General features: G+C 47.4%; 1 protein-coding gene across 1 annotated transcript in view; it reads left to right on the top strand.

Moving 5' to 3' along the window:
- The window catches only part of NET1 (neuroepithelial cell transforming 1), a 55663-nt gene that overhangs the window by 14182 nt on the left and 15292 nt on the right, over positions 1 to 26189 (top strand). The window contains exons 2-3 of the mRNA XM_061346831.1: positions 13146 to 13212; positions 18952 to 19011. Of these exons, the coding sequence (XP_061202815.1) occupies positions 13146 to 13212; positions 18952 to 19011 (127 nt within the window). The remainder of the gene's footprint in view (positions 1 to 13145; positions 13213 to 18951; positions 19012 to 26189) is intronic.

Raw genomic sequence — 26189 nt, forward strand, 5'->3', positions numbered from 1 at the left:
TAAATATTTAAAATATGAAGTCACTCAGTGCTGCTTTACCACCCACCTCCTAAGGCCTGTTCCTCTTCCCATCTTACCATTAAATTGTAGAGACATTTCATGACACAGCTCCACCCTGCAGCCATTTCCTGCCTTGGTATTTTCTTCTCTTGTCTCCTTTTCTGTGTTCTCTACAGCTCCATTCTAAGCCATGGTTCCTACACTGCTGCTGCCTTTCTCTGCTCTCCCCAAACCCAACCCTGCCCCTGCTTGTTTTCCTGCGTGGGATAAGTGCTAATCTCCTGCAGCCTGCAAAGCAATGCAGAGGGCATCTTTTTATAACCCTGCCAAAGATGAGAATGAGGTGAACTTTCCCAAGAACATAAGAGATGGTTCAGAACAAGGCTCCCTCTGACTCAGTGCACTGTTTCCAAGTGATCTGGATCCTAAGTAAGAACAAAAGTGACAATTTACGATCATAGAATCCCAGACTGGTTTGTGCTGGAAGGGACCATAAAGCTTCCCCACGGGCAGGGACACCATCCACTAGAGCAGCTTGCTCCAAGCCCCTGTGTCCAACCTGGCCTTGAACACTGCCAGGGATGGGGCAGCCACAGCTTCTCTGGGCACCCTGTGCCAGCGCCTCAGCACCCTCACAGTAAGGAACTTCTTCTTTATCTCCAACCAGAACTTCCCCTGTTTCAGTTTGAACCCATCACCCCTTGTCCTATCACTCCAGACCCTGATGAAGAGCCCCTCTCCAGCATCCTTGTAGTCCCCTTCAGACACTGGAAGCTGCTCTGAGGTCTCCACACAGCTTCTCTTCTCCAGGCTGAACAGCCCCAGTGTTCTCAGCCTGTCTCCATAAGGGAAGTGCTCCAGGCCCTGCTCATCCTCATGGCCTCCTCTAGACTTGCTCCAGCAGCTCCATGTTCTTATGTCGAGGACACCAGAACTGCACACAGTGCTGCAAGTGGGGTCACTCCAAGTGATGCTCCTTCCTCTGCTATGGTCTCAGCCTCCACCAGTCTTCAAGTTGGCTGATTAGTACCCCCTAATAAATCTCTTCCAAGGTTTTATCTATTCTTATCATGATCCCATGTGGACATTGCATCCAGGACAGCTCTGCTAGGTAGTCCTGCAGGTGAGTTGTTTACTTGGGATGCTCTTGGTAGGACTGTGGCCAAGAAAGCCTCTTCCCCACCAGAAAAGGCAGGAAAAGGGCTGTGACCTGCCCCTACCCCAGTCACACACTGTATTTTATGGCTTCTGCAGAGCTGCCTTGAGCAGGAAGGAAAATGCTGGCTTGGATTATTTCGAGCCAAAGCCATCCTGTGGCTTGGTTTGTTTGTGGTATGAATCATGAGTAATAATTACAAGCACATTATTGTAGTGCTGAGTTCCCCACACTGGTGCTATAGCAAAGGCTCCCTTTAAATACCCACGTGGCAGTACCACTGCTGTTCCAAATCCTCCACCTCCTCCAGTTCCGAGAGCCTTGAGCTGCAGTTTAGTCCTGTATAGCAGGAAAAAAGCTCTTCTAATACAAGGAAGCAGCCACATTTCAGCTGCTCTTTAATAACCTTTTCCATGCATGTGTTCAGCCTCAGCAGATGATGATCGTCCTTCACTGAGTACAAGCATTGCTTGGGCTCCCTTGTGTTTGCTCCTGGTTTCAAGGATGCCTGTGGACTCTTAGAGTGCTTCAGCTGGTAACTCCTTACACCACATTAAGTTGCTGGTCTAGTCCTTGAGCCCTACAACTGGTATAACTGCATGCATACCAGCATGAAACACAGCCAAAGAGACTGTTTGCATAGCTGCTTAGAGTTAAAAAAGAGGAAAGTTTACACTTGTCAGCACCAAAATGTATGTTTTCCTGCATGTTCTCTTGTGATAACTTCTAATATTTGTTGGATCAAGCCTTGGTTCCCACAAGAACCCAAAATAGTTGTTTGGATTTGGAGCAACACAGTCTCCCTCAGCTGGCATGGCTGCTGGGCAGCACAGCCTGCTCCCATGGCTTCTGGGCACTTGGCATTCCTCCATCCCGACTGCTCTCCCTAGAGAGTGTTCAAAATAGGTATCACAGGGGTGACACTCGGTGGAAAGAGTGATGCTTAAATACAACTACTTTCAGCTGGACTTGGAGCCTTTTGCCTGCCTGGAAATGCTTGAATAGTTTAAAGTTCACTGGGAGCCCTCAAGAGCCTGGATTTGTGGGAATAGAGTCAGGTAAAGTCAATCCAAAAGGGTCAGTGGTTCATTAAAGCACCCAGGGACAGTGGCCTTCACTTTGCTACATAAACACACTGAGAAGACTGACTTACCTCCAAGTGTGGTCTCTATGAGACAGTGCTTTCCTGTGAGCAGGGCTGTTGTTTACAACATTTGCTTCCTTTCTCTTTCCTCCTTGAATGTGGTCCAGGTACCCAAGCATTTATTCATGGTGTTTCTTGTGCACCATCAACATGAGGTTTAACACCTTTGCATTGAGAAGTCTGCTTTTCTGTTTTAAATGGTGGTGGTTTCTCTAGAGCACAGCTCAATCCTGGCCTTAGGACCTAAAACTGCTGAAGGGGATGTGAACTAGTTAGAATAAAGCCTGATTAAAGGTTTCTCTAAGCCTTTAGAGGTACCTGCTATCAACTGTGCAGCAAGGATGACATGAGCAAGTGAGTCAAAAATGTATTTATGAGTATTGCATCTGAGCTCTAACTGGAGTTTTTCTTAGCTGGTATCTCTCAAGCATTACATGGAGGATTAATTTCACCTAACTTTGGCCACCTAAAAGCTGATTCCTTATATTTGAGCTGCACACAAGGTTCCTTTATAGCCTATGCAGAAGGAGAGGTGCCATTTAAAGCCAGCTTAAAATGCCTGGCTGGAGGTGTCAGCCTCTCTGCAGGAGTGACAGGGGAGCCTGGACAACACTTCCCCCATCCCAGGGCTGACAGATGGGATGAGTCCTATCCCAGCTATATACTCCACAGGATAAGGGGAGCCAAGGTTTGGCATGCGGTGGTGATGTGGTTTCCCTTCTGTTGCTGGTTTTTGATGGTTAGGATTATCTTCTAGCTCGTTATTCATGGGAGAAGTCGTGACAGGCCTGATTGACAAGGGCCTGATGGATGAAACTCAGTGGTTCAAGAGCTGGGGGTGCATTACCTGATGTTTGAAGCTGTGTTCTTCAGCCAGAGATGATCTGCAGCAATGAGAGCTCTTGCAGGGCTGCTGACAAGCAACATATTTAGTCAGCAGCTGCACTGCTTCTCCCTCCAGCCCTCCTCCCCCTCTGCTTCAGCATTTACATCATATCTCTACGAAGGAGAGTACAAATAGCTCTGTGAAGTGAGCAGGATTACGACACACAGCATGTGCTTAATCATGGATCAGAAGATGTTAGTTCTGTCAGCAGCTTTCATTTTCCTCTTAGTAAAGGGGAATAAAGTTCTTACTCTTCCTACTGATAGATCATTGCCATAATCCTCCCTTCCATACTTGCAGGCAAAAATCCCTGCTTGCAGAACTGGAGCTCTTTGCACAGCTCTGCCCCTGCCTCCTGAGGGGCTGTGTGGGGAAAGTGTTTTTGCTGTCTTCCAGAGGAAACGGTGGATGGAAGCAAGGGCAAGTTCCCTGCCTGAGGAACAGCTGGGTGATGCTCTGGAGCATCACTGGCATGAAGATTAGTTAATGTTGATGAGTGTAGGGACACCAGCTCCCTCCTGTGTCCTGTAAAGAAGGATGGTACTTCTGGAGCACCATGGTACTATAGAATCATAGAATTCCAAGATCCTGTGTCTAACCTGTCCTTGAACGCTGCCAGGGATGGGGCAGCCACAGCTTCTCTGGGCACCCTGTGCCAGCGCCTCAGCACCCTCACAGGGAAGAGCTTCTGCCTAAGAGCTCATCTCAGTCTCCCCTCGGGCAAGTTCAAGCCATTTCCCTTGGCCTGTCCCTACAGGTCCTTGTCCCAAGCCCCTCTCCAGGTTTCCTGCAGCCCCTTTAGGCACTGGAGCTGCTCTAAGGTCTCCCCTTCAGGAGCCTTCTCTTCTCCAGGCTGCCCCAGCCCAGCTCTCTCAGCCTGGCTCCAGAGCAGAGCTGCTCCAGCCCTCGCAGCATCTCCATGGCCTCCTCTGCACTTGCTCCAACAGCTCCACGTCCCTCTTGTGCTGCTGCCCCAGAGCTGGATCAGGGCTGCAGGGGGGGTCTCCCCAGAGCACAGCAGAAGGGCAGGATCCCCCCCCTGAGCTGCTGCTCACACTCTGGGGGTGCAGCCCAGCACACGGGGGGCTTCTGGGCTCAAGCACACACTGAAGCTGGGTCATGGGGAGCTTCTCAGGGCTGCTCTAGATCACTTCTCCACCTAACCTGTATCTGTGCCATTGATGCTTCTGTCCTTTCAGCTTGGGCATAGCTTGGACTCAGACTCCTTGAGGCATCCAGGTTTTCCTTGTTTCCTCAGCACTGTGGCTTCTCTGGGATGTTTATGATGTTCCCATTATGACGGCAGTTGTAGATGCTCTGTGCAGCTGCAGAGTTGCCCACGAGCAAAGCAGACCAAAGGTTTTTCCTACCCGGGCTGATGTTTGCTGCCAGCACAAATGTTTGCACAGTGGTGTTGTAAACTAAATCACTGCACTGGTTCCCTTACAAATAACCCTCACAAAAGGCTGTTGTTACCTGTTTCAGTTCAGGTGATGGTGTGCTCGGTGCGTCATTTCACCAGAAACCTTTGAAAAATGCCCCTGTGTGTGCTATGAATAAACGTTGAAATAACTTGGAACAGTTGGAAAGGGGCTGGAGTAGGGAAAAGAGGAGATTTGACCATGTGCTCTTGAAAAGAGCTTCTCTTTCTCCTGCAGAAAGCTCTGCCACCCTTAGTGTGAGGGAGCTCGGTGCTGATGGAATTGACTTGGAGCAGATACACAAATGGGGAGGGAAGTGTGAAGGCAAACTGGAAGGAAGATGCTTGGGTCATAAGGGAAGTGTGTGGTGCAAAGATATCACTTGGATCCTCAGCTGAAGCTTGATGTTGCTGTGGGGAGACTGTTAATGCACAGCTCTGCAGAGGTCAGGCGTGTGAGTGTGCAAAGATATCAGTGCATGTGTGATCTCCTCAGGGGTTATCTGCTCCTATTCAGTGCTGCTGATGGCTTCTGCAGACTAATAGCTCTGCTATTCCCGCAGTACCCACGAGGAGCAAACCCTTGTGAAATGGAAGCTGGCTCATCCTGTTCAGTCTGTGCTGAACTCCATAAAACTCCTTAAACCCGAATTGAATGTTCTTTGTATAATCTAAACCTGCCCAGAGTGTCTGAAAGCGCTTCCTCTGAGAAGCAGAGGTTGTTCCAACGGGAAAGAACAAACTAATGGCAATTCCAGAGTGTCTGAGCAGCACAAGTTCTCAGCTCAGCACTTGCACTGCTCAGCCCTGTAAAAGGGGAGGACGGATCGAGGTGGGTTTGATCCTTGTTTAACTCCATTGCTGTGGGGTTTTATGGCTTTGCTATTAGAAAGCTGAGCCTGCTTCAACTCCTAATTGCACCAGTGTTGCAAATCCTCCTGCTGCTGCTGCCAGAGGGTTATTGCAGTCTCTAAACCACATTTCCAGAGTGTGACCCCTCAGTCTTTTGCTCCCTATATAATTATGGCTGTATCCTGCTTTCTTTTGTGTGCTCCTGGCAGCAATAGCATTAATGAGGCACCATTAATGATGGAGAAGCAGGCTGCAACCTTGAACTCCAAGTGGAGTTCACCAGCACTTTCCTCTCAACCATATTGAAGTACTGAGTCCTCTCTTGCTTTTAGATATATCAAATGTCTGTCAATAGATTTTTCTTCAAGTAAAGCTTTTACCTGGAGCTTTTCAAGATAAGGAACCATGACAAGCAATGCAGTAAGTGCCCTTAGAGTTTGTTTGCACAGTGCTTGGGAGGCCTCTTATATCAGCCAAAGCCTCTGGATACTGTTGAAATGGAATTATTCACTATAGTAAGTTAATGGAGAGGCTCTTTTTTGGTTCCCCCACTGCAGAAAAGCTTTACATTCAAACTGTAAAGACCCCATGTGAAGCTTTTCTGTTCTTGTCATTCAAACCAGGATTCCCCAGCGTGAATCTGGGGCAAGACTTTAAATCTGTTCATGTTGCAGTTAGTATTCACCATCTTGGGACTTCACTGCTGCAAGTGGTTTAGATTGAAGAACAGCTTGCTCTGCAAACAGCGAGGGGAAGGAAGCCCAGAGTTGCTGCCCAGGCTAAAGAATGTATTTTGGAGCTCTTCGAAGAGAAGGGAACTGCCTGATCAAAGCATTTCTGCAGTTCCCTGGATAAGTCATCAAAACCAAAGGGAACAGGAGTGCAGACTGTGACTGATGCTGACTGGGCGGGAGGGTTTACAGTAAAAGGGAGAAAACTGTTTCAAATAACATTAATGGGAATTTGCTCTAACTGATGAGTGAAGCTGTTCTGAGCCTCGTTCCCTCATCTGGCTAATGGGAATCTGTTCTAGCACACCCTTTGTGGATGTCTTTTGGATTTCTCTTTACCCCAAATCCTTATTTATGGCTTTTTGGTGTTTGACAGAAAGTTTTGCTTTTTGCTGAGTTGATTTAAGATCAGGTGTGTTACTTCACTGCTGTTCACTCTTCCCTTCTGCACTTCCAGATGTGTCCGGCTCCGCAGGCAATCACAGAATCCCAGACTGGTTTGGGTTGGAAGGGACCTTAAAGCTCCTCCAGCTCCAACCCCTGCCACAGGCAGGGACACCTTCCACTAGAGCAGCTTGCTCCAAGCCCCTGTGTCCAACCTGGCCCTGAGCACTGCCAGGGATGGGGCAGCCACAGCTTCTCTGGGCACCCTGTGCCAGCGCCTCAGCACCCTCACAGGGAAGAGCTTCTGCCTTATCTCCAACCTGAACTTCCCCTGTTTCAGTCTGAACCCATCACCCCTTGTCCTATCACTCCAGTCCCTGATGAAGAGCCCCTCTCCAGCATCCTTGTAGCCCCCTTCAGACACTGGAAGCTGCTCTGAGGTCTCCACGCAGCTTCTCTTCTCCAGGCTCAACAGCCCCAGTGTTCTCAGCCTGTCTCCATACTTGACATGAAATTCTGAGGACAAATTCGGCCAAGTGCTCCCTGCTATTGCTACATCCATACTCGATCCTGCTGTTTATCCAAGGAAGGCCAGGAACAATGACTGTTTCCTTAGTCTGGCTTCAATGTGAAACAGTTGAGCCTGCCCACTTACTTTTATCAATCTGTTATCTACTCAATTGCCCAAACTTCCTCTATTAAGATTATTGGGGCCCCATCTCCTCCTCTGCTATGTTGCTGAACAGGTTTTGTGTTCAGGACTTCCCCTGCCTTTCAGGGCTGGTAGCTGGTTTTCTAAACCTGTTTGCAGGCCAACTTGGGAATCCAAATGACAAATAACCTCTTTTAAGGTTAAAAATACTCCATAGCTAATCTCTCTACAGACCATCAGCATGGCAATCTCTATTTTAACAGGCTCTGGAAAGATTTACTCTTGGCAAGACTTGGCAGTCTCATCATTTGCTGGTAAGCAGCCTGGAACATTTCATTTCTTGAAGCAAACAGAGGGTACCAAAACAGAAGTGTTTGTTCCTTCTGTACAATCTCAACATCGCCCTTCCCCTGCTCTTACTTGAGGGGGGGAGATTTGCTTTGCCAGGGTGTTGCCACAACATTTTACCTCTTGAAAGTTGTTCTTTGTGTGCTTATAACCCTGAAGCTCTTCATCACTTTGAAAGCAGAGTTGCATGAATCAGCCAGCTGTGATCAACACTTTCTGCTTGTCTTAAGCTTGGTAAGATAAGGAGAATAGTCTGCATCTGCTCATCCTGTCTTAAACCACCAAGGACATTATCCCCGAGACAGTTTATCAAGACCCATCTCTCTCAAGGAAGTGACTGAGCACACTTGGTTTGGGTGACACAGCACAGATAGCTATGGATATCCCTACAATAGGGCTGGGCCCTTGGAACAGCTCTGTGGTAAACACAGCTATTAACTCTATCCCATTGCTGGCACCAGCACAGTGCTTTACTCTGCTGGCTCCAGGTACTCCAACATCACACCCAGGCTACTCTGCACTTGTCTGAATGAATCACACAATGTTTTGAGCCATGACCAGCAGTGCTGTGCTCTGCTTTTCCTCACGCTGCGGTGGGAGATGCATTAGGTAAAACCTCTTACGGTCATCGCTGACCTTTCATTCACCAGCGTTGCCTTCGCATTCCTGCCTGGCCTTGCAAGGGATGCCCGGGTGAGCACTGCAATCCTGAGTCACCCATCTGCACGTAATAGGGGTGGTGATAGTCATGCAGGTGACTAAATTTGGCTCTGTGCTTTTGAAGGGCTTTGCAAGCTCTAACAGAGCAAAAACCCCGTCAGTTCTGCAGGCAATGACTCCATTGCTTAAACGGTGCCTCATCGTGGCTCACTTACAAGCAGTGACTGGAGAGGGGCCATGGATGAGGTGGGATCAAGATTTGATGTGATAGAGGCTGCTTTCCTAAAGGTCTTTCTTCCATTTAGCACAAATCTTCCTTCTATGTCTGTTTGCCACTCCTGATGCTTCTTGGCAGATCTCAGCTCCCCATGCTTGCCCAAAGACTTGGAAAGGAAGGAGGAGCAGTAAGATCTCTTTAAATCACAAATCATGGCTGGGAAGTGTCTGTGATACCAAGATCTACAACAAATAAGAGAATTCCTACTCCTAGGACACTGTTGATGTTGGTGGCATGTAATAAGGAGCAGTTCCTGGTTCCTGCTTACTCCTCTTGAGTCCTCTTACTAGACCATTGAAGAGGAGGAAATGAAGAGGAGGAAAGAGCTGCTGGTCTATAACAGGCTGTGTTGGTGCAGATGTGCTGGGTGTTTGGAGAACTGAAGGGACCTTTTAATCTGGGGCAGGCATTTCTCTATTATAAGCCTTTTAAGGGAGGGATTGGCTGCATTTCTCCCCACAGCTGAGTGACCAAGGGAGAAAGCTCAGCTGATGGGAGTCTGAGATGGACAAATTTCTCTCTAACTCTTGTGAGCAACTGGAAACAAAGCTGACTGTGGCATTTTGATCCATCATCCCGTTGGACTTCCCATCCCTACAACTTATCTTAAAATGCTGAGGTTTCCAAGTTAATGCTTCTCATGTGAGCACCTTTTCTATGGAGCCAGGCTGAGAGAGCTGGGCTGGGTCAGTCTGGAGAGGAGAAGGCTCCTGAAGGGGAGACCTTAGAGCAGCTCCAGTGCCTAAAGGGGCTGCAGGAAAGCTGGAGAGGGGCTTGGGACAAGGGCCTGTAGGGGCAGGAGAAGGGGAATGGCTTGAACCTGCCAGAGGGGAGACTGAGATGAGCTCTTAGGCAGAAGCTCTTCCCTGTGAGGGTGCTGAGGCGCTGGCACAGGGTGCCCAGAGAAGCTGTGGCTGCCCCATCCCTGGCAGTGTTCAAGGCCAGGTTGGACACAGGGGCTTGGAGCAAGCTGCTCCAGTGGAAGGGGTCCCTGCCTGTGGCAGGGGTTGGGACTGGATGATCTTTAAGGCCCCTTCCAACCCAAACCAGTCTGGGATTGTGTGAAATGGGCCAGACTCATGGCAGGGAGGCACAACTTGGGGTGCTGCTAGAACCCCAGACATTGCAGCTGAGGCAGCTACAAGCAGCCCACATCCATACTGGGATGCTTGGAAGTTACTGTGACCAGTTTTCAAGCCCGTTGTGGCTTCCAGGCCACAATTTGGCTGCTTCTTGTGCTGGAGATCAAGATTCATGTAATGAAACTGTGCTCCTGCTTCCCAAGCTCATGTCTGCCTTTAGAAACTGAGCCTCAGACCATCCCTGTAGCTCTTTATAGTTATGCATGGCACAGTTTGGAACCCATTCATTCTCTCTTTGCTTTTCTATCTGTATTCAAGGAAGGTTTAATCAAACCCATACGTTTTGGTGTGGGCAGGTTACATGTTGGGATTAAACACTGAGGATTTTTCTTTCTCATGAGAAAAAATGCCTCTAATTTAAATGTCAAAGAAATCTGATGCTCATTCCCAGATTTTCTTCCCGAGCAGGATGTACTTTTCTAAATCCCAAAGAATGTTCCCTTCCAGAAGTTTCTCTTCTCTGTAGCAATCAGTGTGCTGGTATGCAGCTCTTGGAAATGCCACTGTCACAGGCATAGGGATTGTATTCAAAGGGTTGGGCTGATCCAAAGGTACCAGAAGGTCCTGTGGTCAGAGGAGCAGCTTCTTCCCATTTTACCTGTCATAATTCGTGCATATAGTACTTTGAACAAGCTTATTTGCTATATATCTTAGAAAATTAAGGTATTTTAGTTAAGTATATATTTAGATATCTAAGTCTACGTGTATATATATATATATATATATGTAGCACAGATGGCATATTTACTGTTCTAACCACTTGGAAGCCCATGGCAATGTTCCTGCTTCCTGGTTTTCCACTGCAGATGCTGCTTGCTTAGCATTTTCACTGCTCACATGACAGCTACCTTGCTTGAACCCTTGGAGCAGGTGAGATGCTCCCTCAATGATCCTCAAGGGGCATCAGCCACCCCAGAAGCCACAGGGAAGTATTGCTCCTATTCCATGGGATCTATTGAGGTGGCCAAGCAGCTCTTACGCCATGTCTGGATCAAAGTCTATCGCTTTCTGCTAAGGCTGCTTCAGCTTTTCATGTGTATCAGACACATTCCTTCACCATGAGTGGGGAATGAAGAGAATGTGCCCTTCCTACACATAGTGCTCTTGTCTTTTTGGTACCTGGTGCCAAATAACAGTTTCAGGTCATCTGCTTGGGGCATCCCAAGAAACAAAATCCATTGCCTGGACACTGGTCCTTCCTAGAGAGAGGAGCAAGAACCAGCTCAAGCATTCAGCAGCTGGTTGGGTTCCTTTTCAGAGCTGAGTTTGAAGTAAATAGTGTCCTGTGTATTAACAGACGCTTGCTAAACAAAGGGTCAGCACAGAAATGTGTTTCTGGAGGAAAAGTATTAAGAAGCTCACCTGTGTAATCTACACCTGCTGCTTTACCTCATCCCCAAACGCACCTTTTATTCCTTCACATCTCACTTCCAGTAAGATCCACTTCATAACAGATTTCTCTATGAATATTGTGTGGAGACCTCAGAGCAGCTTCCAGTGTCTGAAGGGGGTTACAAGGATGCTGGGGAGGGGCTCTTCATCAGGGACTGGAGTGATAGGACAAGGGGTGATGGGTTCAAACTGAAACAGGGGAAGTTCAGGTTGGAGATAAGGAAATTAGATATAGGAATAGATGTGAGGGTGCTGAGGCGCTGGCACAGGGTGCCCAGAGAAGCTGTGGCTGCCCCATCCCTGGCAGTGCTCAAGGCCAGGTTGGACACAGGGGCTTGGAGCAAGCTGCTTCAGTGGAAGGTGTCCCTGCCTGTGGCAGGGGTTGGAACTGGAGGAGCTTAAGGTCCCTTCCAACCCTAACCATTCCATGATTCTATGATCCTTGTTGATCTGCACTGGCTGGTAGAACAACAAAAGCATTTTCTAGGTGCTTGACTTGTATTTTCCAGTCACCAACACAGAGCACCCCACCCTGCCCAATCCATTACAGACAACTGCTTTTCCTCTCCTGGTCCAGCGAGCTGCTGACGTGAAACACCACTGCCTGCTCCGTAAGATGAATATTCAGGAATGCCTGAGCAATGCCGAGTGCAAGTCTCCTGGAAGCCGGAAGCATTTGCATTCCTATGTTATATCCAGGTTTTTTGCTAATCCTGGGGGATCTCAGCATGAAGAAGAACAGTGCAGCTGCTGCGGGATGCTTCTGTCTGAGTTTGAGACAGCAAAGGGGAAGCCTTTTCCCCTTTAGGTGCTGCCACTGCCTTTGACAGAGAAGTGTGTGGCCTGTTTGGGACTCACATTCCACATGCAAAAACTTAATGACAGACAGAAAACTGCTTCTCCATCCTATGGCCAGGATAAGCTTTCAAAAGTCACTGCTGGAAACATACCTTAAGTCCAGCAGACAGTGAAAGCTGGCACCCAGCTTGTTTGCTTAACTGGGTGCTAGTACAATAAATGACTTGCAGAAGGCAATTCGTTTAGCATTGTTCAAAGAGCAAGGATTATACAAACGCCCTATTGTGTGTCCTGCTTTCTGGTGGTTTAACTTTCTTGGATCAAAAATGACTTAATGAAAGACCACAACTCAATTCCTGGTTGTAATTTGATGGGAAACTACAAGGCTCTATTGTCAAAGGTACAGTTTGTTGCCTCCTTTCCTTTCAGCTTCATTAACCTTAGAAAATGAGGCCACAATATTAGTGGTTTATATTATTCGGACTGCTTTATCCTCCCTCTTGGCCAGATTGGCAGCTTTGGGGGTCAAAAAGAGCCTTTTTTCCTTCAGATCAGCCTGCAGGGCCCAGTGGGAGGTTTTTGCTGCTTCTGCTGCACATTTATTGTAGTAAAGTAGGGTTTTAATCCAACACCTGCAGTTATGGTGGGGAATACTGGCAATCCTTTTGGTCTCTCCTTCCCAAAGACTGTGCTACATAGATTCATAGAATGGCTTGGGTTGAAAGGACCTTAAGATCGTCCAGTTCCAACACCCTGCCACAGGCAGGGATGCCTCACACTAGACCATGTCACCCAAGCCCCTGTGTCCAACCTGGCCTTGAACACTGCCAGGGATGGGGCAGCCACAGCTTCTCTGGGCACCCTGTGCCAGCGCCTCAGCACCCTCACAGGGAAGAGCTTCTGCCTTATCTCCAACCTGAACTTCCCCTGTTTCAGTTTGAACCCATCACCCCTTGTCCTATCACTCCAGTCCCTGATGAAGAGCCCCTCTCCAGCATCCTCATAGCCCCCTTCAGACACTGGAAGCTGCTCTGAGGTCTCCATGCAGCTTCTCTTCTCCAGGCTGAACAGCCCCAATGTTCTCAGCCTGTCTCCATATGGGAGGTGCTGCAGCCCCTGATCATCATTGTGGCCTCCTCTGGACTTGCTCCAGCAGCTCCATGTCCTCCTTCATTGTCTTCACAGCTTTTGGGCTGGAGCTGAAGATGTATGATACCATCCAAGCTGTTGAAAACAGATATAGTTTACCAATTGCTACCACAACCTGTAAGTTATTTACCTTATTCCTTCTTTCTCCTCACAGGTACCCCCTGAAACGAGGCAGCTCTTTCACATTCCTCACACCAGGACCACACTGGGACTTCACCCTGGTGAGTAAACCAGTTGGTGGGTACAGATTGCAACAGCATGCAAACACAAGCAGGAATACAGAGGTGAAGGTCCCTCTGTCTGAAGGAGAAACAAAACCAACACATTGCTCTCTATCTGGCTAGACACTTTCTGAGCCTCTAAGGCTTCTGAGCTTTAGCTGGAGGGTGCTTTTTGCATGAAGGGATTAAGGAAAGGCAGGGAATCCTGGACACTGTGGTTTCTTCATCAACTTCTTATTTTCTGATGTGTTTCAGCCATCTTAACTAAAATGGCAATGCAATAGGCAAGATATAAAACATGGGGTAGAAATGAAGCTTTATTTTTTCTTAAATACATGAATCTGTATTTCATTTGGTATTGAGAAGCTACCTAAAGCAAGTGCATGGACTCACTGCTGTAAGCCTTGTACTCTCTTCTCTTCATCCTTTATCTTTCATCCCTTGCCAGGGAAGTGGTTCACATCCAGCCTCTAGAGCTGGTTGACAAAGATGAACCACTCTCCAGAGAGGGCCTAGGGTGGATATAACTCATTTGTGAACATTTAACTTATTTGGGCTGGTTTTAAAGCCACATGTAAAGAATGTTTTATGTTTTAACCATGTTTATAGGAGCAGGTACACTGAGATGAGCTCTTAGGCAGAAGCTCTTCCCTATGAGGGTGCTGAGGCGCTGGCACAGGGTGCCCAGAGAAGCTGTGGCTGCCCCATCCCTGGCAGTGTTCAAGGCCAGCTTTGACACAGGGGCTTGGAGCAAGCTGCTCTAGTGGAAGGGGTCCCTGCCCGTGGCAGGGGTTGGAACTGGGTGGGCTTTAAGGTCCCTTCCAACACAAACCAGTCTGGGATTCTATTCTATGATTTCTGTTCTGAATTGCTGCTTCACTAAGTCTGTCCCTCTTCATATGCTAAGGCTTACAAGGCAATCAGTCAACTGAAGTAGGTGCATAGTGCTTGGTAATGATATATACAGATCTTGTCCCATCATAAATCTCATCTCCATAAGCTGCCTACACTGACTTGCCCCCACTGCCCATGGATGTGGTGATCCCATCCTCAGGCAGCCTGAAAACCTTGCCTTGCCAAAAAGAAAATAGAGAGTTTGGTATGATCCAGCTACCTGCACAAGCCATGGGGCTCCTGTGCCAGCACGAGGAAGGGCATGAGAACATGGCTGGCAGTGGGGAAAACAGCAGGAATACCTTTTATAAAGGAAATCCCATGTAAAATCAGCTGGAGCTTCTTGTCAAACATTTATTTAGATAGGCACTTTGCTGGCTGTGACTTGAAGGCCAACCATGTGCACATTTGAGGCTGCACAAACACCAGGCCAGTGTGGGAATGCATTAAAACAAACCCATAACCTCTTGTAGAATCTGCTTTTGCTTTGTTTTAGAGACTTTCATCGTGAGACAATGTGCATCTGAATATTACAAAGCCCATGAAATTATATTCTTTGCCATTTGAAGAGATTGTTCTAACATCACAGATTGAAATAATTTTGATGGAATTTCAAGTTATTCCTGTTCTTTGCATGTTTTTTTTTTTTAATTTGCTTTTATTTGGCTATAAGCATAGTCACTTCAACTCTGAATTGCAGTTAGAACACTATGTTGTGGCAGACTGCAAATCCCAAAGGAATTAGGTTTGGAGGATTTAATTGCTCATCTGCATCCTCCGTCATGTCTCTCATCAACCTAATCCACCTCTACTTCTCCCTTCAAGCCCAAATAGTTTCATTTGGTGCTACAGACAGTGGGCACCTCTGAAATCCAGCCTTCCTCTGGAGATCCAAGCTTTCCTGTGGCTGGTTAGAGGTTAGTCTTGGACACCTAACACTGGAAGAGAAGCAAATACAGGAGGGGAAGGATACTGAAGCAGAGTGCATAGCTGTTCAGCTGCCCAGCAGACATTCCCTTTTGCATGGCCAGGGACCAGGTCTCTGCTCAGAGGCTTTGCCAATGCAGTTATGCTGACATGCATTGAGCAGAGCTCTGTATGTTGGCAGCAGCCTGTAGGCAAACCAGCACTCCCCTTTTCTAGGCGTCATGTCTAATGTGCTGGAATAACAGCGTCCCACAAGGGGTTTTATTCCCCCCATGGCCACCAGTCACAAATAGCATCTCTTCATGCCATAGTTTTTGCAGCTGTTTAGCCACAAGTCCTTAAACTGTACCTGGCCTAAGCCTTAGGGGAAGTGGGTAAGGAAGCCAAGTGTCCTCTTCATGCCTGTAGAGGTGGGATGGGTTGACAGAGGACAACTAGTGCGTGTTCTGCATAATTCTAAGAAAAGACAGTTCATGTTAAAGCATCCTCTGTTGGCTTCTGACTGGAAGCAAGGTTACTCATGGATTGTTTTCCTTTCTCCCTTTTCATTAAAGGAGGATTCATCTATGAGAAACAGGCACTTGAACTTTGTTGACTTAACTGTCCTGGTGAACATTCCTCACCTGAAGCCTTAGTGGTGCTTTATGACTTCAGGTGGGCAATAAGCAACAAAACCCTAGACTGAGCCCTAAAGAACTAAATATCCTGGGTTTAGGCAAAAGCTATGGTAGGGGAGATGAAAACTAGATCATAGAATTGTGGAATGGTTTGTGTTGGAAGGGACCTTAAAGCTCCTCCAGTTCCAACCCCTGACACAGGCAGGGACCCCTTCCACTGGAGCAGCTTGCTCCAAGCCCCTGTGTCCAACCTGGCCTTGAACACTGCCAGGGATGGGGCAGCCACAGCTTCTCTGGGCACCCTGTGCCAGCGCCTCAGCACCCTCATAGGGAAGAGCTTCTGCCTTATCTCCAACCTGAACTTCCCATTTCAGTCTGAACCCATCACCCCTTGTCCTATCACTGCAGTCCCTGATGGAGAGCCCCTCTCCACCATCCTTGTAGCCCCCTTCAGACCCTGGAAGCTGCTCTGAGGTCTCCACGCAGCTTCTCTTCTCCAGGCTCAACAGCCCCAGTGTTCTCAGATGCTTGTTTCTAAATGGAAAACCAGCACTTCTTCAAAAAGCATTCCCAGAGCTTTAATCAGAACCCTTGAAATGGAATTCTCATTCGTGCTCATGGCATCAGTTAGGTTTTTCTAGCAGCAAGTCACAGAATATTTAGATTTCCCCTCCTGATTAGCATCTTTTTATGCTTCTTCTTTACAATAAAAACCTCTTTGAGAGCCTCAATCAGCTCTCAGTTTTTACACTTTAATAACCCTCATAGAAGTAACTTGTTCCACATGACATGAGTTCCGTGACAAGGTTGAAGTATCAAATCTCCCCTCAAAGATGTGAGAAAGCAGCACTATAACAGTTGCTTTTCTACCATGTGCCTTTAAACCCCCAGATTTGAGCAGTCTGAAGAGCCCTTTTTCTTGGAATCTGTTCTTTTTCTGGCACCACACAGGAATGACACAGCTGGCTCCGTAGTGAAATGTCTATGAAACTATATTGGGCAAAGGAAATGGGCTCCAGCCAATGCAATACTTATTGCATAAGTCTAGCCAGTTTAAAAACAAAACCTTGGCCTTCCTTTCGTGTCTGGGCTTTGGGCTGGAGCTGTATGTTAAAGATGTTAATGTGCTTGACTGCATAAGGAAGGAATAATATTCAGACCAATGAGGCGTGGTTGTCTTTGTCTTTTATTGCAAGTTTCTGCTGTTAAAGAGATGCTAAAACCCTTCACTTCCAGATGGGAAAAATGAGCTGCAGACTGAAAAGGTGTGGTTAGAACAGTCTTTTATTGCAAGGGTTTGATAAATAACCAAGCCTGAATATTTTACTCAAGCTTAGAAAGAGCCAAATGGCTGCATTTGCATGTGTTCTCCAGCCTGCCAAAGGTCTGCTCAAAGAGTCTGGAGCGTGCTGGGACATTAATTCAGTGTCAGTGCTATAAATATGGGAAGACATCATGTCTAATGTGAGAGATTTCTCCTCTGTGGTTAGCAAGTCTCACAGTGAAGGGCCTCACATGCCAGTCAGTATCTTATCTCTGTAAATACAGTAGAAACTAAGCAGAAACACTGAAATCAGTGGGGAACTTTGGACTTGAAGACACTTCTGTGGTGGGTTTGAATAGCTGAGGAGAAAACAGCACCAAAACCAAGAGCATAAAACACTAGTGAGTGCACTTCAGTAATACCTCACCATTACATGTGTGTATGGTAGAGTCAGCATAGTGTGGACAGGCAAGAAGACACATTGGAGCATCACACAAAAGGACCAGCAAACAAGACAACAGGTTTGAAAACCCTCATGGGGAGCTGGGCATCCCCTCAGCAGCATCAGCTTTCCAAAGGACCCATGGAAACTGCTCAGCATTGTAAAGTAATTTGAATGAATGCTTGTATTCAGACATCTTAAAGACACTTCCAATGGTGACAAACCTCTATTAAAGCTACAACTTTAATGTGAACATATTAATTTCTAAGCAAACAGGATTTGTGTATGTCTCCCTGCCCATAGAAGCGGGTTGGAACTGGATGAGCTTTAAGGTCCCTTCCAACACAAACCATTCCATGATTCCCTCTGCAGCTGCAGGGAGGGTGTTTTCCTTATTTCACTTAGTTCAACGTCTGATGAACTGATAACCAACATGTAGACCAGTATAAAAACACAAAAAACAGTTTCTTTGTACTTAATGAAGTGGAAGAGGATGAACTTGATTCATTCTGAGATGTTGAAAGACAAGGGTCAAACACGGGATGGAAATCAACTCCTTGTTTTAGGGATGACCAAACACTTTATGCTCATGATCCATGTTTTTCCAGACCAGGTGATCTCCAGGCTGGCTCAGCCTAGCAGGATGAGTCCACAGTTGCTTTTCCACTATCTGGGTAATGAAAACACACTGTAGAAGCCCAAATAGTGCAGAACCAGTGGGAGGTATCAGGAAGCTCAGGGCAGATGGCTTTGATCATTGTCCTGTTGGCTTCTGCTCCTCTCTGGAAAGGAAAAGAGCTGAGAGCTCCCTGGCCAAAGCCTCATCATTCTTCCCTAAAGCCCCTTACTCTTTCAGCCCATTGCATTCCTAGCAGGAATGCTTCAACCACAGCTGTCTACTGGCCACATCCAACACAATGAATGAAATAGGTGACCAAAACTGCCCTCACGTACACACGTTCAGCTGTTCAGGGAACTGCACTATAAAACAAATCCCTGCTACAGGAAGAATCCCCTAAATAAGATATATTTGGGTATCAGAACATAGCTGAGGAGCAGGAACAACCAACCCATTGCAAAACAGCTTTATGCTGGCACTGTCTCAAGGTAAAATCAGTAAACCCCTTAACTCTAAGCCCCCTGCCCAAACCCAGCCATGCTGGTGAGCAAGAATTAGGTATGGTGTCTTCTGGTGTCCCCTAGAGAACTTGGATCCTGATGCTCCCCAAGTCCGACCCTCTGAGTACCTTACTCTTTCAAAAAGCCCTATTTTATTGCTGGATTGCTTAAAAACCACCAAAAAATGTTTCTTTTAGCTAAAAGAATCTCAATTCCACAGTGGTAACCACTGTGTTCTGTCCTGCTGCTGAGATTTCCCACTTTAGGTTTTACTCCCAACCGCAATTATGGGGTGTGCAGAGACACCGGATTATAGACATCTAATTTATGGGTATCAATCAGGTGACAAACCTCATGAAACAGCATAAACATACTTCAAAAGCCTTAGGGGTTTTGAGTTACTGCAGTTAGATGGGGGTGTAATGGAAGAAAATGCCTCTAGTTGCTTTAGAATGGCTCTGTTTCATCTCTTACAGAAGAGGAAGCGCCGAGAGAAGGATGATGATGCAGTCAGTCTCTGCAGCCTTGACTTTAAGGTAACCAAAACACTTTGCTTTACAACATTGTGCAATAGTCTACTCTGTGGAAAGGCTTCCACTGGGAACACAGTGCTTTCTGTGTTTGCATTTCCCCACCAACACTTCAGATGTGTACAGCTGTGTTTGCTCTTGCATACACCTCTGGGGTGGGCTGAGGCCTGCTTCTGCTATCCATAACACTGTTTGTGATCTCCTGGTTTAATCATTCGTATCCTAAATGTGCCACAATTTTAATGCTGTGTGAAATGAATGTGTGTAACCCATAATTTAGCAAGAACATAAGCATTTGCAAGTGCCAGGAAGCAAAACTGTGCAAAGTCCCTTCAAATGCTGCTTTTGTTTGACTTTAGTTAGTGCACTTCAGTGTAATCCAAACAAGAGGGACTGTCTGGGAGGTAAATTGCTCTTAAAGCTATGGACTAAAGTGACTTAGGGAAATGAGGGTGGGAAGGTGCAAAGCTGCATCATTCTCAAGCACTGTCCAAGCCTGGCTTTCTGAAAGAGAAACTGCTTCAAGGCAGTGTCCATCTGCCCACTGCCAAACACTTATCCTAAGAAGGGAAGGAAGAGAAACAGGGTTTCTCCTAGGAAGGCAGCTATTGAGAGTTAACCAAGCGGGGTTTAGGGTTTATTAGATTGGGATTAAAAGTCATTTGTTAGTGGGGAATTTCCTGTTTGACCTCTGTTGTTGTCACTCACTTTGCATTTGTGCATTATTTATTAGCCTCACTTAACCTGGCTATTGCTGAATGCTTTCCATTCCCAGTTGGGGTGTCCAACAGGCTGACTCTGAGCTTTGGCCTCTCCAGACCAGATCTCCTGTTCCAGATAAGGCCATCCCAGTAATTTCCCATTCAGGGAGGGGAAAAAGAGGAAAAAAGATTATCTGCAGTGCTGATGCCTCTGAAGTGACTGTGTTTGGGGCTCGTTTTGTTTCTGAGCTCTTTCTGATGCAGATGGCAGTGCTATGGCAAGGAAATCTGCCCTCAGGGAGGAGGGGTTTCTTTGTCTTTTCCTTTTAATTGTACTACCTTTTCATATGCTGGAGAAAATTGCCTGAGGTTTGTCCCACCGAGCAATCACATTAAGGTGAAGCCAAAATATCAACAATCATTTGTGTACACCCCTCTAAAGAGTTTTAACCCGAATCTGCTAGGGAAAAAGGGAAATCCCTGAGCTAACACAAAGTTCAAGCTACAGCATTTGATTAACCTTTTTAACTTGTTCTTTTTGAAGGGTCAGGCTTTCCTGGACATTAGAGAGTTTGAAGGACACCCACCACATACACTCCAATGTATTCTTGTTAAAATACATTACCTGGACTGGTTGGGTCGTCATTTCTAGGCTGTTTTATACCAATTCTCAAGGTTATTGAGATTTTCAAAAGCAGTAAGTCAGCCATTTATAGTCAGGTTTTCAAAATACATCACCAGGGCTTCAGAGTCTCATTGAGCACTTATGCTCTAGTCCAGATTGTACTTTGCTCTATCTAGATTTCATGAGGGTGAGCCAATAGCCTAAATTTGGCTCCACCAGACCCTGATGTATCTGTTTCATTGATGAAATAAGGTCACAAGAGAAGACCAAAGTTAAGACTATTATGGTCAAACCATACAGTTTATCTCTATTATCTGGGGAGACCCCCCCTGCAGCCCTGATCCAGCTCTGGGGCAGCAGCAAAAGAGGGACATGGAGCTGTTGGAGTGAGTGCAGAGGAGGCCATGGAGATGCTGCGAGGGCTGGAGCAGCTCTGCTCTGGAGCCAGGCTGAGAGAGCTGGGCTGGGGCAGCCTGGAGAAGAGAAGGCTCCTGAAGGGGAGACCTTAGAGCAGCTCCAGTGCCTAAAGGGGCTGCAGGAAAGCTGGAGAGGGGCTTGGGACAAGGGCCTGTAGGGACAGGCCAAGGGGAATGGCTTGAACCTGCCCGAGGGGAGACTGAGCTGAGCTCTTAGGCAGAAGCCCTTCCCTGTGAGGGTGCTGAGGCGCTGGCACAGGGTGCCCAGAGAAGCTGTGGCTGCCCCATCCCTGGGGGCAGTGCCCAGTGTTCAAGGCCAGGTTGGACACAGGGGCTTGGAGCAAGCTGCTCTAGTGGAAGGTGTCCCTGCCCGTGGCAGGGGTTGGAACCTGGATGAGCTTTAAGGTCCCTTCCAACAGAAACCACTCTGGGATTCTAGGATCTGGCAGATGGGAGCTGATTTTTGAGATTTTGTCTCTATCAAGTGCCTATGTTCACAGCATAGCTGTTACTTCAGTTCCACTGTTTCCCCCAGTAAATATAGCTCAGCTGACAAGCTGTTGTTTTGTCACCATACTTGCAATAACAGAGGAGTTTTGCCAGCATATTGCATTCACACTCCTTCCAGGCATCCTTGTGCTGACAAAAGGCCATGTAGATGGTGATCCCATGAAGGGCTGCTATGGAGCAGGGAGCTACACCCTCATATCCCAGACTTGGCACCTTACCCAATGTATGTTTTTAACATAAAGGGAGGGGGAAGTGAGTATTGAACTTGGATGTGTACTTGTCTTTCTGAAGAGGTGGAGCAGCCCTTTACTGATGTTTAAACTTCACGTATTGCAGCTCATCATTCCGCATACCAGGGAGACAGTGCACAACATGGCCATTGAGATCCTGCCAGCCCAGAGGGACGGCAGTTCTCTAGCTATTCCTGTTTAGTTTGCCTTGTTAACCTTCCTCTTGCTGCCCAGAGTCCTCCTCAAAAGCCGGTCAGGTCTGTTAAGTCACTAATTGGACATAGAGCCTTACAAACATCACCAAAAGATGAGGGCAAAGATCCAACCTGAGACCACAGTTACAGCATCCACTTCCTTTTGCACGGAGCAACCCCTTTTCTTGCACCAAAACACACTCTCCTTTGGGGAGAAAGAAGCTATTTCTCCCCAGATCAGGTCTGGAGCCATGCTATAACGTGAGCTGTTGGCAATTGGGTAAGACAGAAGGGAGTGTGAGTTGCATTTCCGGGATAGAAAACAAGGAATTGGGGGTAGGAATTCATGAAGCAGATCTTTATGCTTTAAAACCGAGTTATTTGCACATTTCAGGTGGGGTTATGACCAGCTTTTTAAATGATCACATATGAAACGGCTCCATATTCTCCCCACACTTATGTAAGGTGTTGAGTGATTCATGGGAGGAAGCAGTGCTGTGTTTTCTTAAGGTGTGTGAGTGTATCTGGATGTTTGTTAGCAACTAGATAAATACTTTTCCCTGTATAAGACAGGGAAGAGACGGATGCGATGGTGTATTTAACCAGAGGCAAAATGAAGCCAGACTGAGTAATGTGTAACAATCATGTCTCGTCTCGATGGTGTTTTCTGTTGGTTATGGGATGTCCTGGTAAGGCTTTAGGAGCAGGGATTTCACAAAGGAAGTGAAAGCACAGTGAGGACCCTTTTGATGAACCTCCGTGCTGTGTCCTCTCAAAGCCTTTACTCACTTTTGGGACCAAACCATTCAGCCTGGATAGGAGTCAGGTGAAGAGTTGTCCTAGTTTTGGCAGCAGAGACACTGATCCTAAAGCTGACAGTTACAATCTCTCCTCAGAAAGCAGATAAACACAGATTATTATATATTTTTAATGTAAAAATTACTTGGATAAAAAGAAGAGGCAGAAGGAAAATCCTCATGTGTCTGTATTCTTGCTGGTCATCACTTGAAGACATCCAGAAGCATCTTTCCATGGTCAGTATCCTCACAAGCAGCTTGGCTCCAGGGAAGGGATAACACAGTGTTCAAGGCCGGGTTGGACACGGCTTGGAGCAAACTGGTCTAGTGGAGTGCATTGGAATTAAATGAGCTTTAAGGTCCTTTCCAACCCAAACCATTCTGTGATCGTATCTAACACAGCCTAAAGACCACCACTAAACATCACAAGACACTGCAGCGGTAACTCCTTCCTTTAGAATATATACCCACAAGCTTTAAAGAAACACCAGCAGTCCTTCCCCCTCCCAAATACAACTGCTCCAGAGGACTTTTACAGGAATTTTATTGGTGTGTCTGATTCATGCAGGAACGTGCCCGTGCATAAGGCACTGATTTGTCTTTGGAAACAGCCTTTGATCAAAACCAACATCTCTGGCACTGGCTCCAGACACACAACACTTGGCACGTGAGCAGCTTGGGAGCTGAAGTCAACTGTAGCTTCTCGCTCCATTACTCTGTTGTTAAGGTGGATGCTGTGTTGAGTAACATCACCACATTGGATGGGCCCTGTTTGCTGGTGTTACATTCATATTCATAAGAGGGAAATTGCTTTTCTGGCCTGAGCGCACCAATGTGCACTGGTTGATGGTTGAGGTAATTTGTTTTCTGCAGAGGTCATAGGTTGTATTACAGTAAAAATACATCTACACTGCGGATTGAGAGGGTTTTTTGGTCTTGTAAGTGTATAATGGAATTGAATGGCAGCTAATTATAGCAACCTCCCACCATCCAAAATAAATGCTGGATTCCAGACTGGCTTGTAAACCTTTCAGATGACCCAATAGTCTCTGGATGGGTCATAGCCTACTTTTGCTCATTTTCCAGAATACAGCTCTGCATTTGGCTCTCAATATAAATATCTGGGAGTGGAATGTTAAACACAGCTCATAGAGAGTAAACAACTTTGTGTACTGGGGTCTGACTGCCCTGCTTGCATGAACAGGGATGGGAGGAGATCTTATTTATGCCTCTGGCAATCATATTTATGCCAGTCCTGGAGTGTTCTTCATGTTACACTATGTATAGTACATTGAGAGTAGCTGTAAAGCAAGTTTTTAGGTGGATTTCAGTTCCCAGTAAATAGGATATCAAACATACAGGAAAGGAATATGCTGTGAGTGTGATGGATGCTTGCGTTTTCCCCGAGACTCCAAGCCGCCAAAGGGATTAAAATTTCGCAGGTTCTTTCTTTGAAGAAATTGAATACAGATGTCAGGCACGTTGGAGGGATCCAGGATCTGGGAAAACTGGGAAAACTGCCCACTGAAGAATACCCCCCAGCCTCTGGGCTCAGTTAATGCACCAGCTCAAGCCTGTTCCCCTCTCCAGCCAGTGGTAGAACTGAGAACATTCATCGCTGGCTCTTGTTAGCAACAGCAAACATCCTTCTTGTGGGCTTAGGTATAAAATAAAGCAACCCTGAATCACAGAATCCCAAGGGTTGGAAGGGACCTCAAGAGATCATCTGGTCCAACCCCCCTGCAAGAGCAGGGTAACCTAGAGTACATCACACAGGAACTTGTCCAGGCAGGCCTTGAATATCTCCAATATGGGAGACTCCACAACCCCCCTGGGCAACCTGTTCCAGTGCTCTGAAGTGTCCTGACTGATGGTTGGGGTTGTGTAACTTGGTCAGACCTGAGCATGAGGATACTGAGGGTGCTGTAATGAGTCTCTTCCACTGATGGTAAGCTGAAAATCACAATCCAGGCCTCCTAGGGTTCTGTATTAACTGTGTCTGCCTGCCATGCTCATATGTGATTTATCATGGAACAGTTTGGGTTGAAGGGACCTTAAGATCATCCAGCTCCAACCCCTGCCACAGGCAGGGACCCCTTCCACTGGAGCAGCTTGCTCCAAGCCCCTGTGTCCAACCTGGCCTTGAACACTGCCAGGGATGGGGCAGCCACAGCTTCTCTGGGCACCCTGTGCCAGCGCCTCAGCACCCTCACAGGGAAGAGCTTCTGCCTAAGAGCTCAGCTCAGTCTCCCCTCTGGCAGGTTCAAGCCATTCCCCTTGGCCTGTCCCTACAGGCCCTTGTCCCAAGCCCCTCTCCAGCTTTCCTGCAGCCCCTTTAGGCACTGGAGCTGCTCTAAGGTCTCCCCTTCAGGAGCCTTCTCTTCTCCAGGCTGCCCCAGCCCAGCTCTCTCAAGCACTGCAAAGAGAAGAGGCAGGATGAGGTTGTGAGTGCTGCCCACCCTGGACATCGGTGCTGGAGGAGATGTTCAGCTGTTGAGGAGCATTCCTACATGCCACACTTGGCAACCCCTGGCACTAGCCAGATGCCATGTGTCGCTTAAACAACTGAGTATTTTTAACTGTAAAAACTTACATCAGTCTGGAATTATACACTGGAATTTGGGTGCATATTTCCTTAGGAATTCATCATTTGTTAATCTAAAGTTTATTTGCTGATGCTTTGGGGCTGAAATAACAAAATGGCATGTCAATACTCCAGAGAGCATTTTAATTTAGTAGCAGCCCAGAATAACTTGCAGGAGAAGGAATGTCCCAGGTATGAGGCTGCTCAGGACTTGAGGCAAAGAGCTCTGTGTAACAACAGTCCTCCCTTCTCTGTGGAAGAGAAAACCCAGGCTATAAATAAGAGTCAAACAATGAGGGCTGGGTGACTCCTGTCACTTGAACACTTCCCAGCTCCCTCATTTGATAGTAGGATGGGAGTCACCAAGGTATTTTGCTCCTAGAAGTGAAAATCCTCCCTGAGTACAGGGGAGGAATGCTACTAATACCCACTGGCAGAGAGCAGGAAGAACTGGTCTGTTATCCAGTGCAGGGACCGGCCGGGCCACGTTCTCATGGCTTCAGGGCCACTGCAGAATGGGCTGATCCCTGCCTGGAGGGCTGAAGGGAAGGGAAAGGCATGAAGGAGGCTGGGGCCAGGGCAGAGGAGCTGGCTTGGATGGGGCTTAGAGCAGCCTGGTCTAGTGGAGGGTGTCCCTGCTGTGGCAGAGCATGGGGAAGGCAGAGGGAGATGGACTTGGGTAGAAGAATACAGCCTGAGTTAGGGGGAAGCTGGGATTATGATGTAGAATGTATAGGGTACAAATCCCAGTCCAGTATGGGTTGGAAGGGGCCTTAAAGCTCCTCCAGTTCCAACCCCTGCCACGGGCAGGGACCCCTTCCACTGGAGCAGCTTGCTCCAAGCCCCTGTGTCCAACCTGGCCTTGAACACTGCCAGGGATGGGGCAGCCACAGCTTCTCTGGGCACCCTGTGCCAGCGCCTCAGCACCCTCACAGGGAAGAGCTTCTGCCTAAGAGCTCAGCTCAGTCTCCCCTCGGGCAGGTTCAAGCCATTCCCCTTGGCCTGTCCCTACAGGCCCTTGTCCCAAGCCCCTCTCCAGCTTTCCTGCAGCCCCTTTAGGCACTGGAGCTGCTCTAAGGTCTCCCCTTCAGGAGCCTTCTCTTCTCCAGGCTGCCCCAGCCCAGCTC

Source organism: Neopsephotus bourkii, unplaced genomic scaffold (assembly GCF_033783945.1).
Source record: "Neopsephotus bourkii isolate Nb327-2 ecotype Australia unplaced genomic scaffold, CSIRO-AGI_Nbou_v1 NB_281, whole genome shotgun sequence".
Lineage (NCBI taxonomy): Eukaryota > Metazoa > Chordata > Aves > Psittaciformes > Psittacidae > Neopsephotus > Neopsephotus bourkii.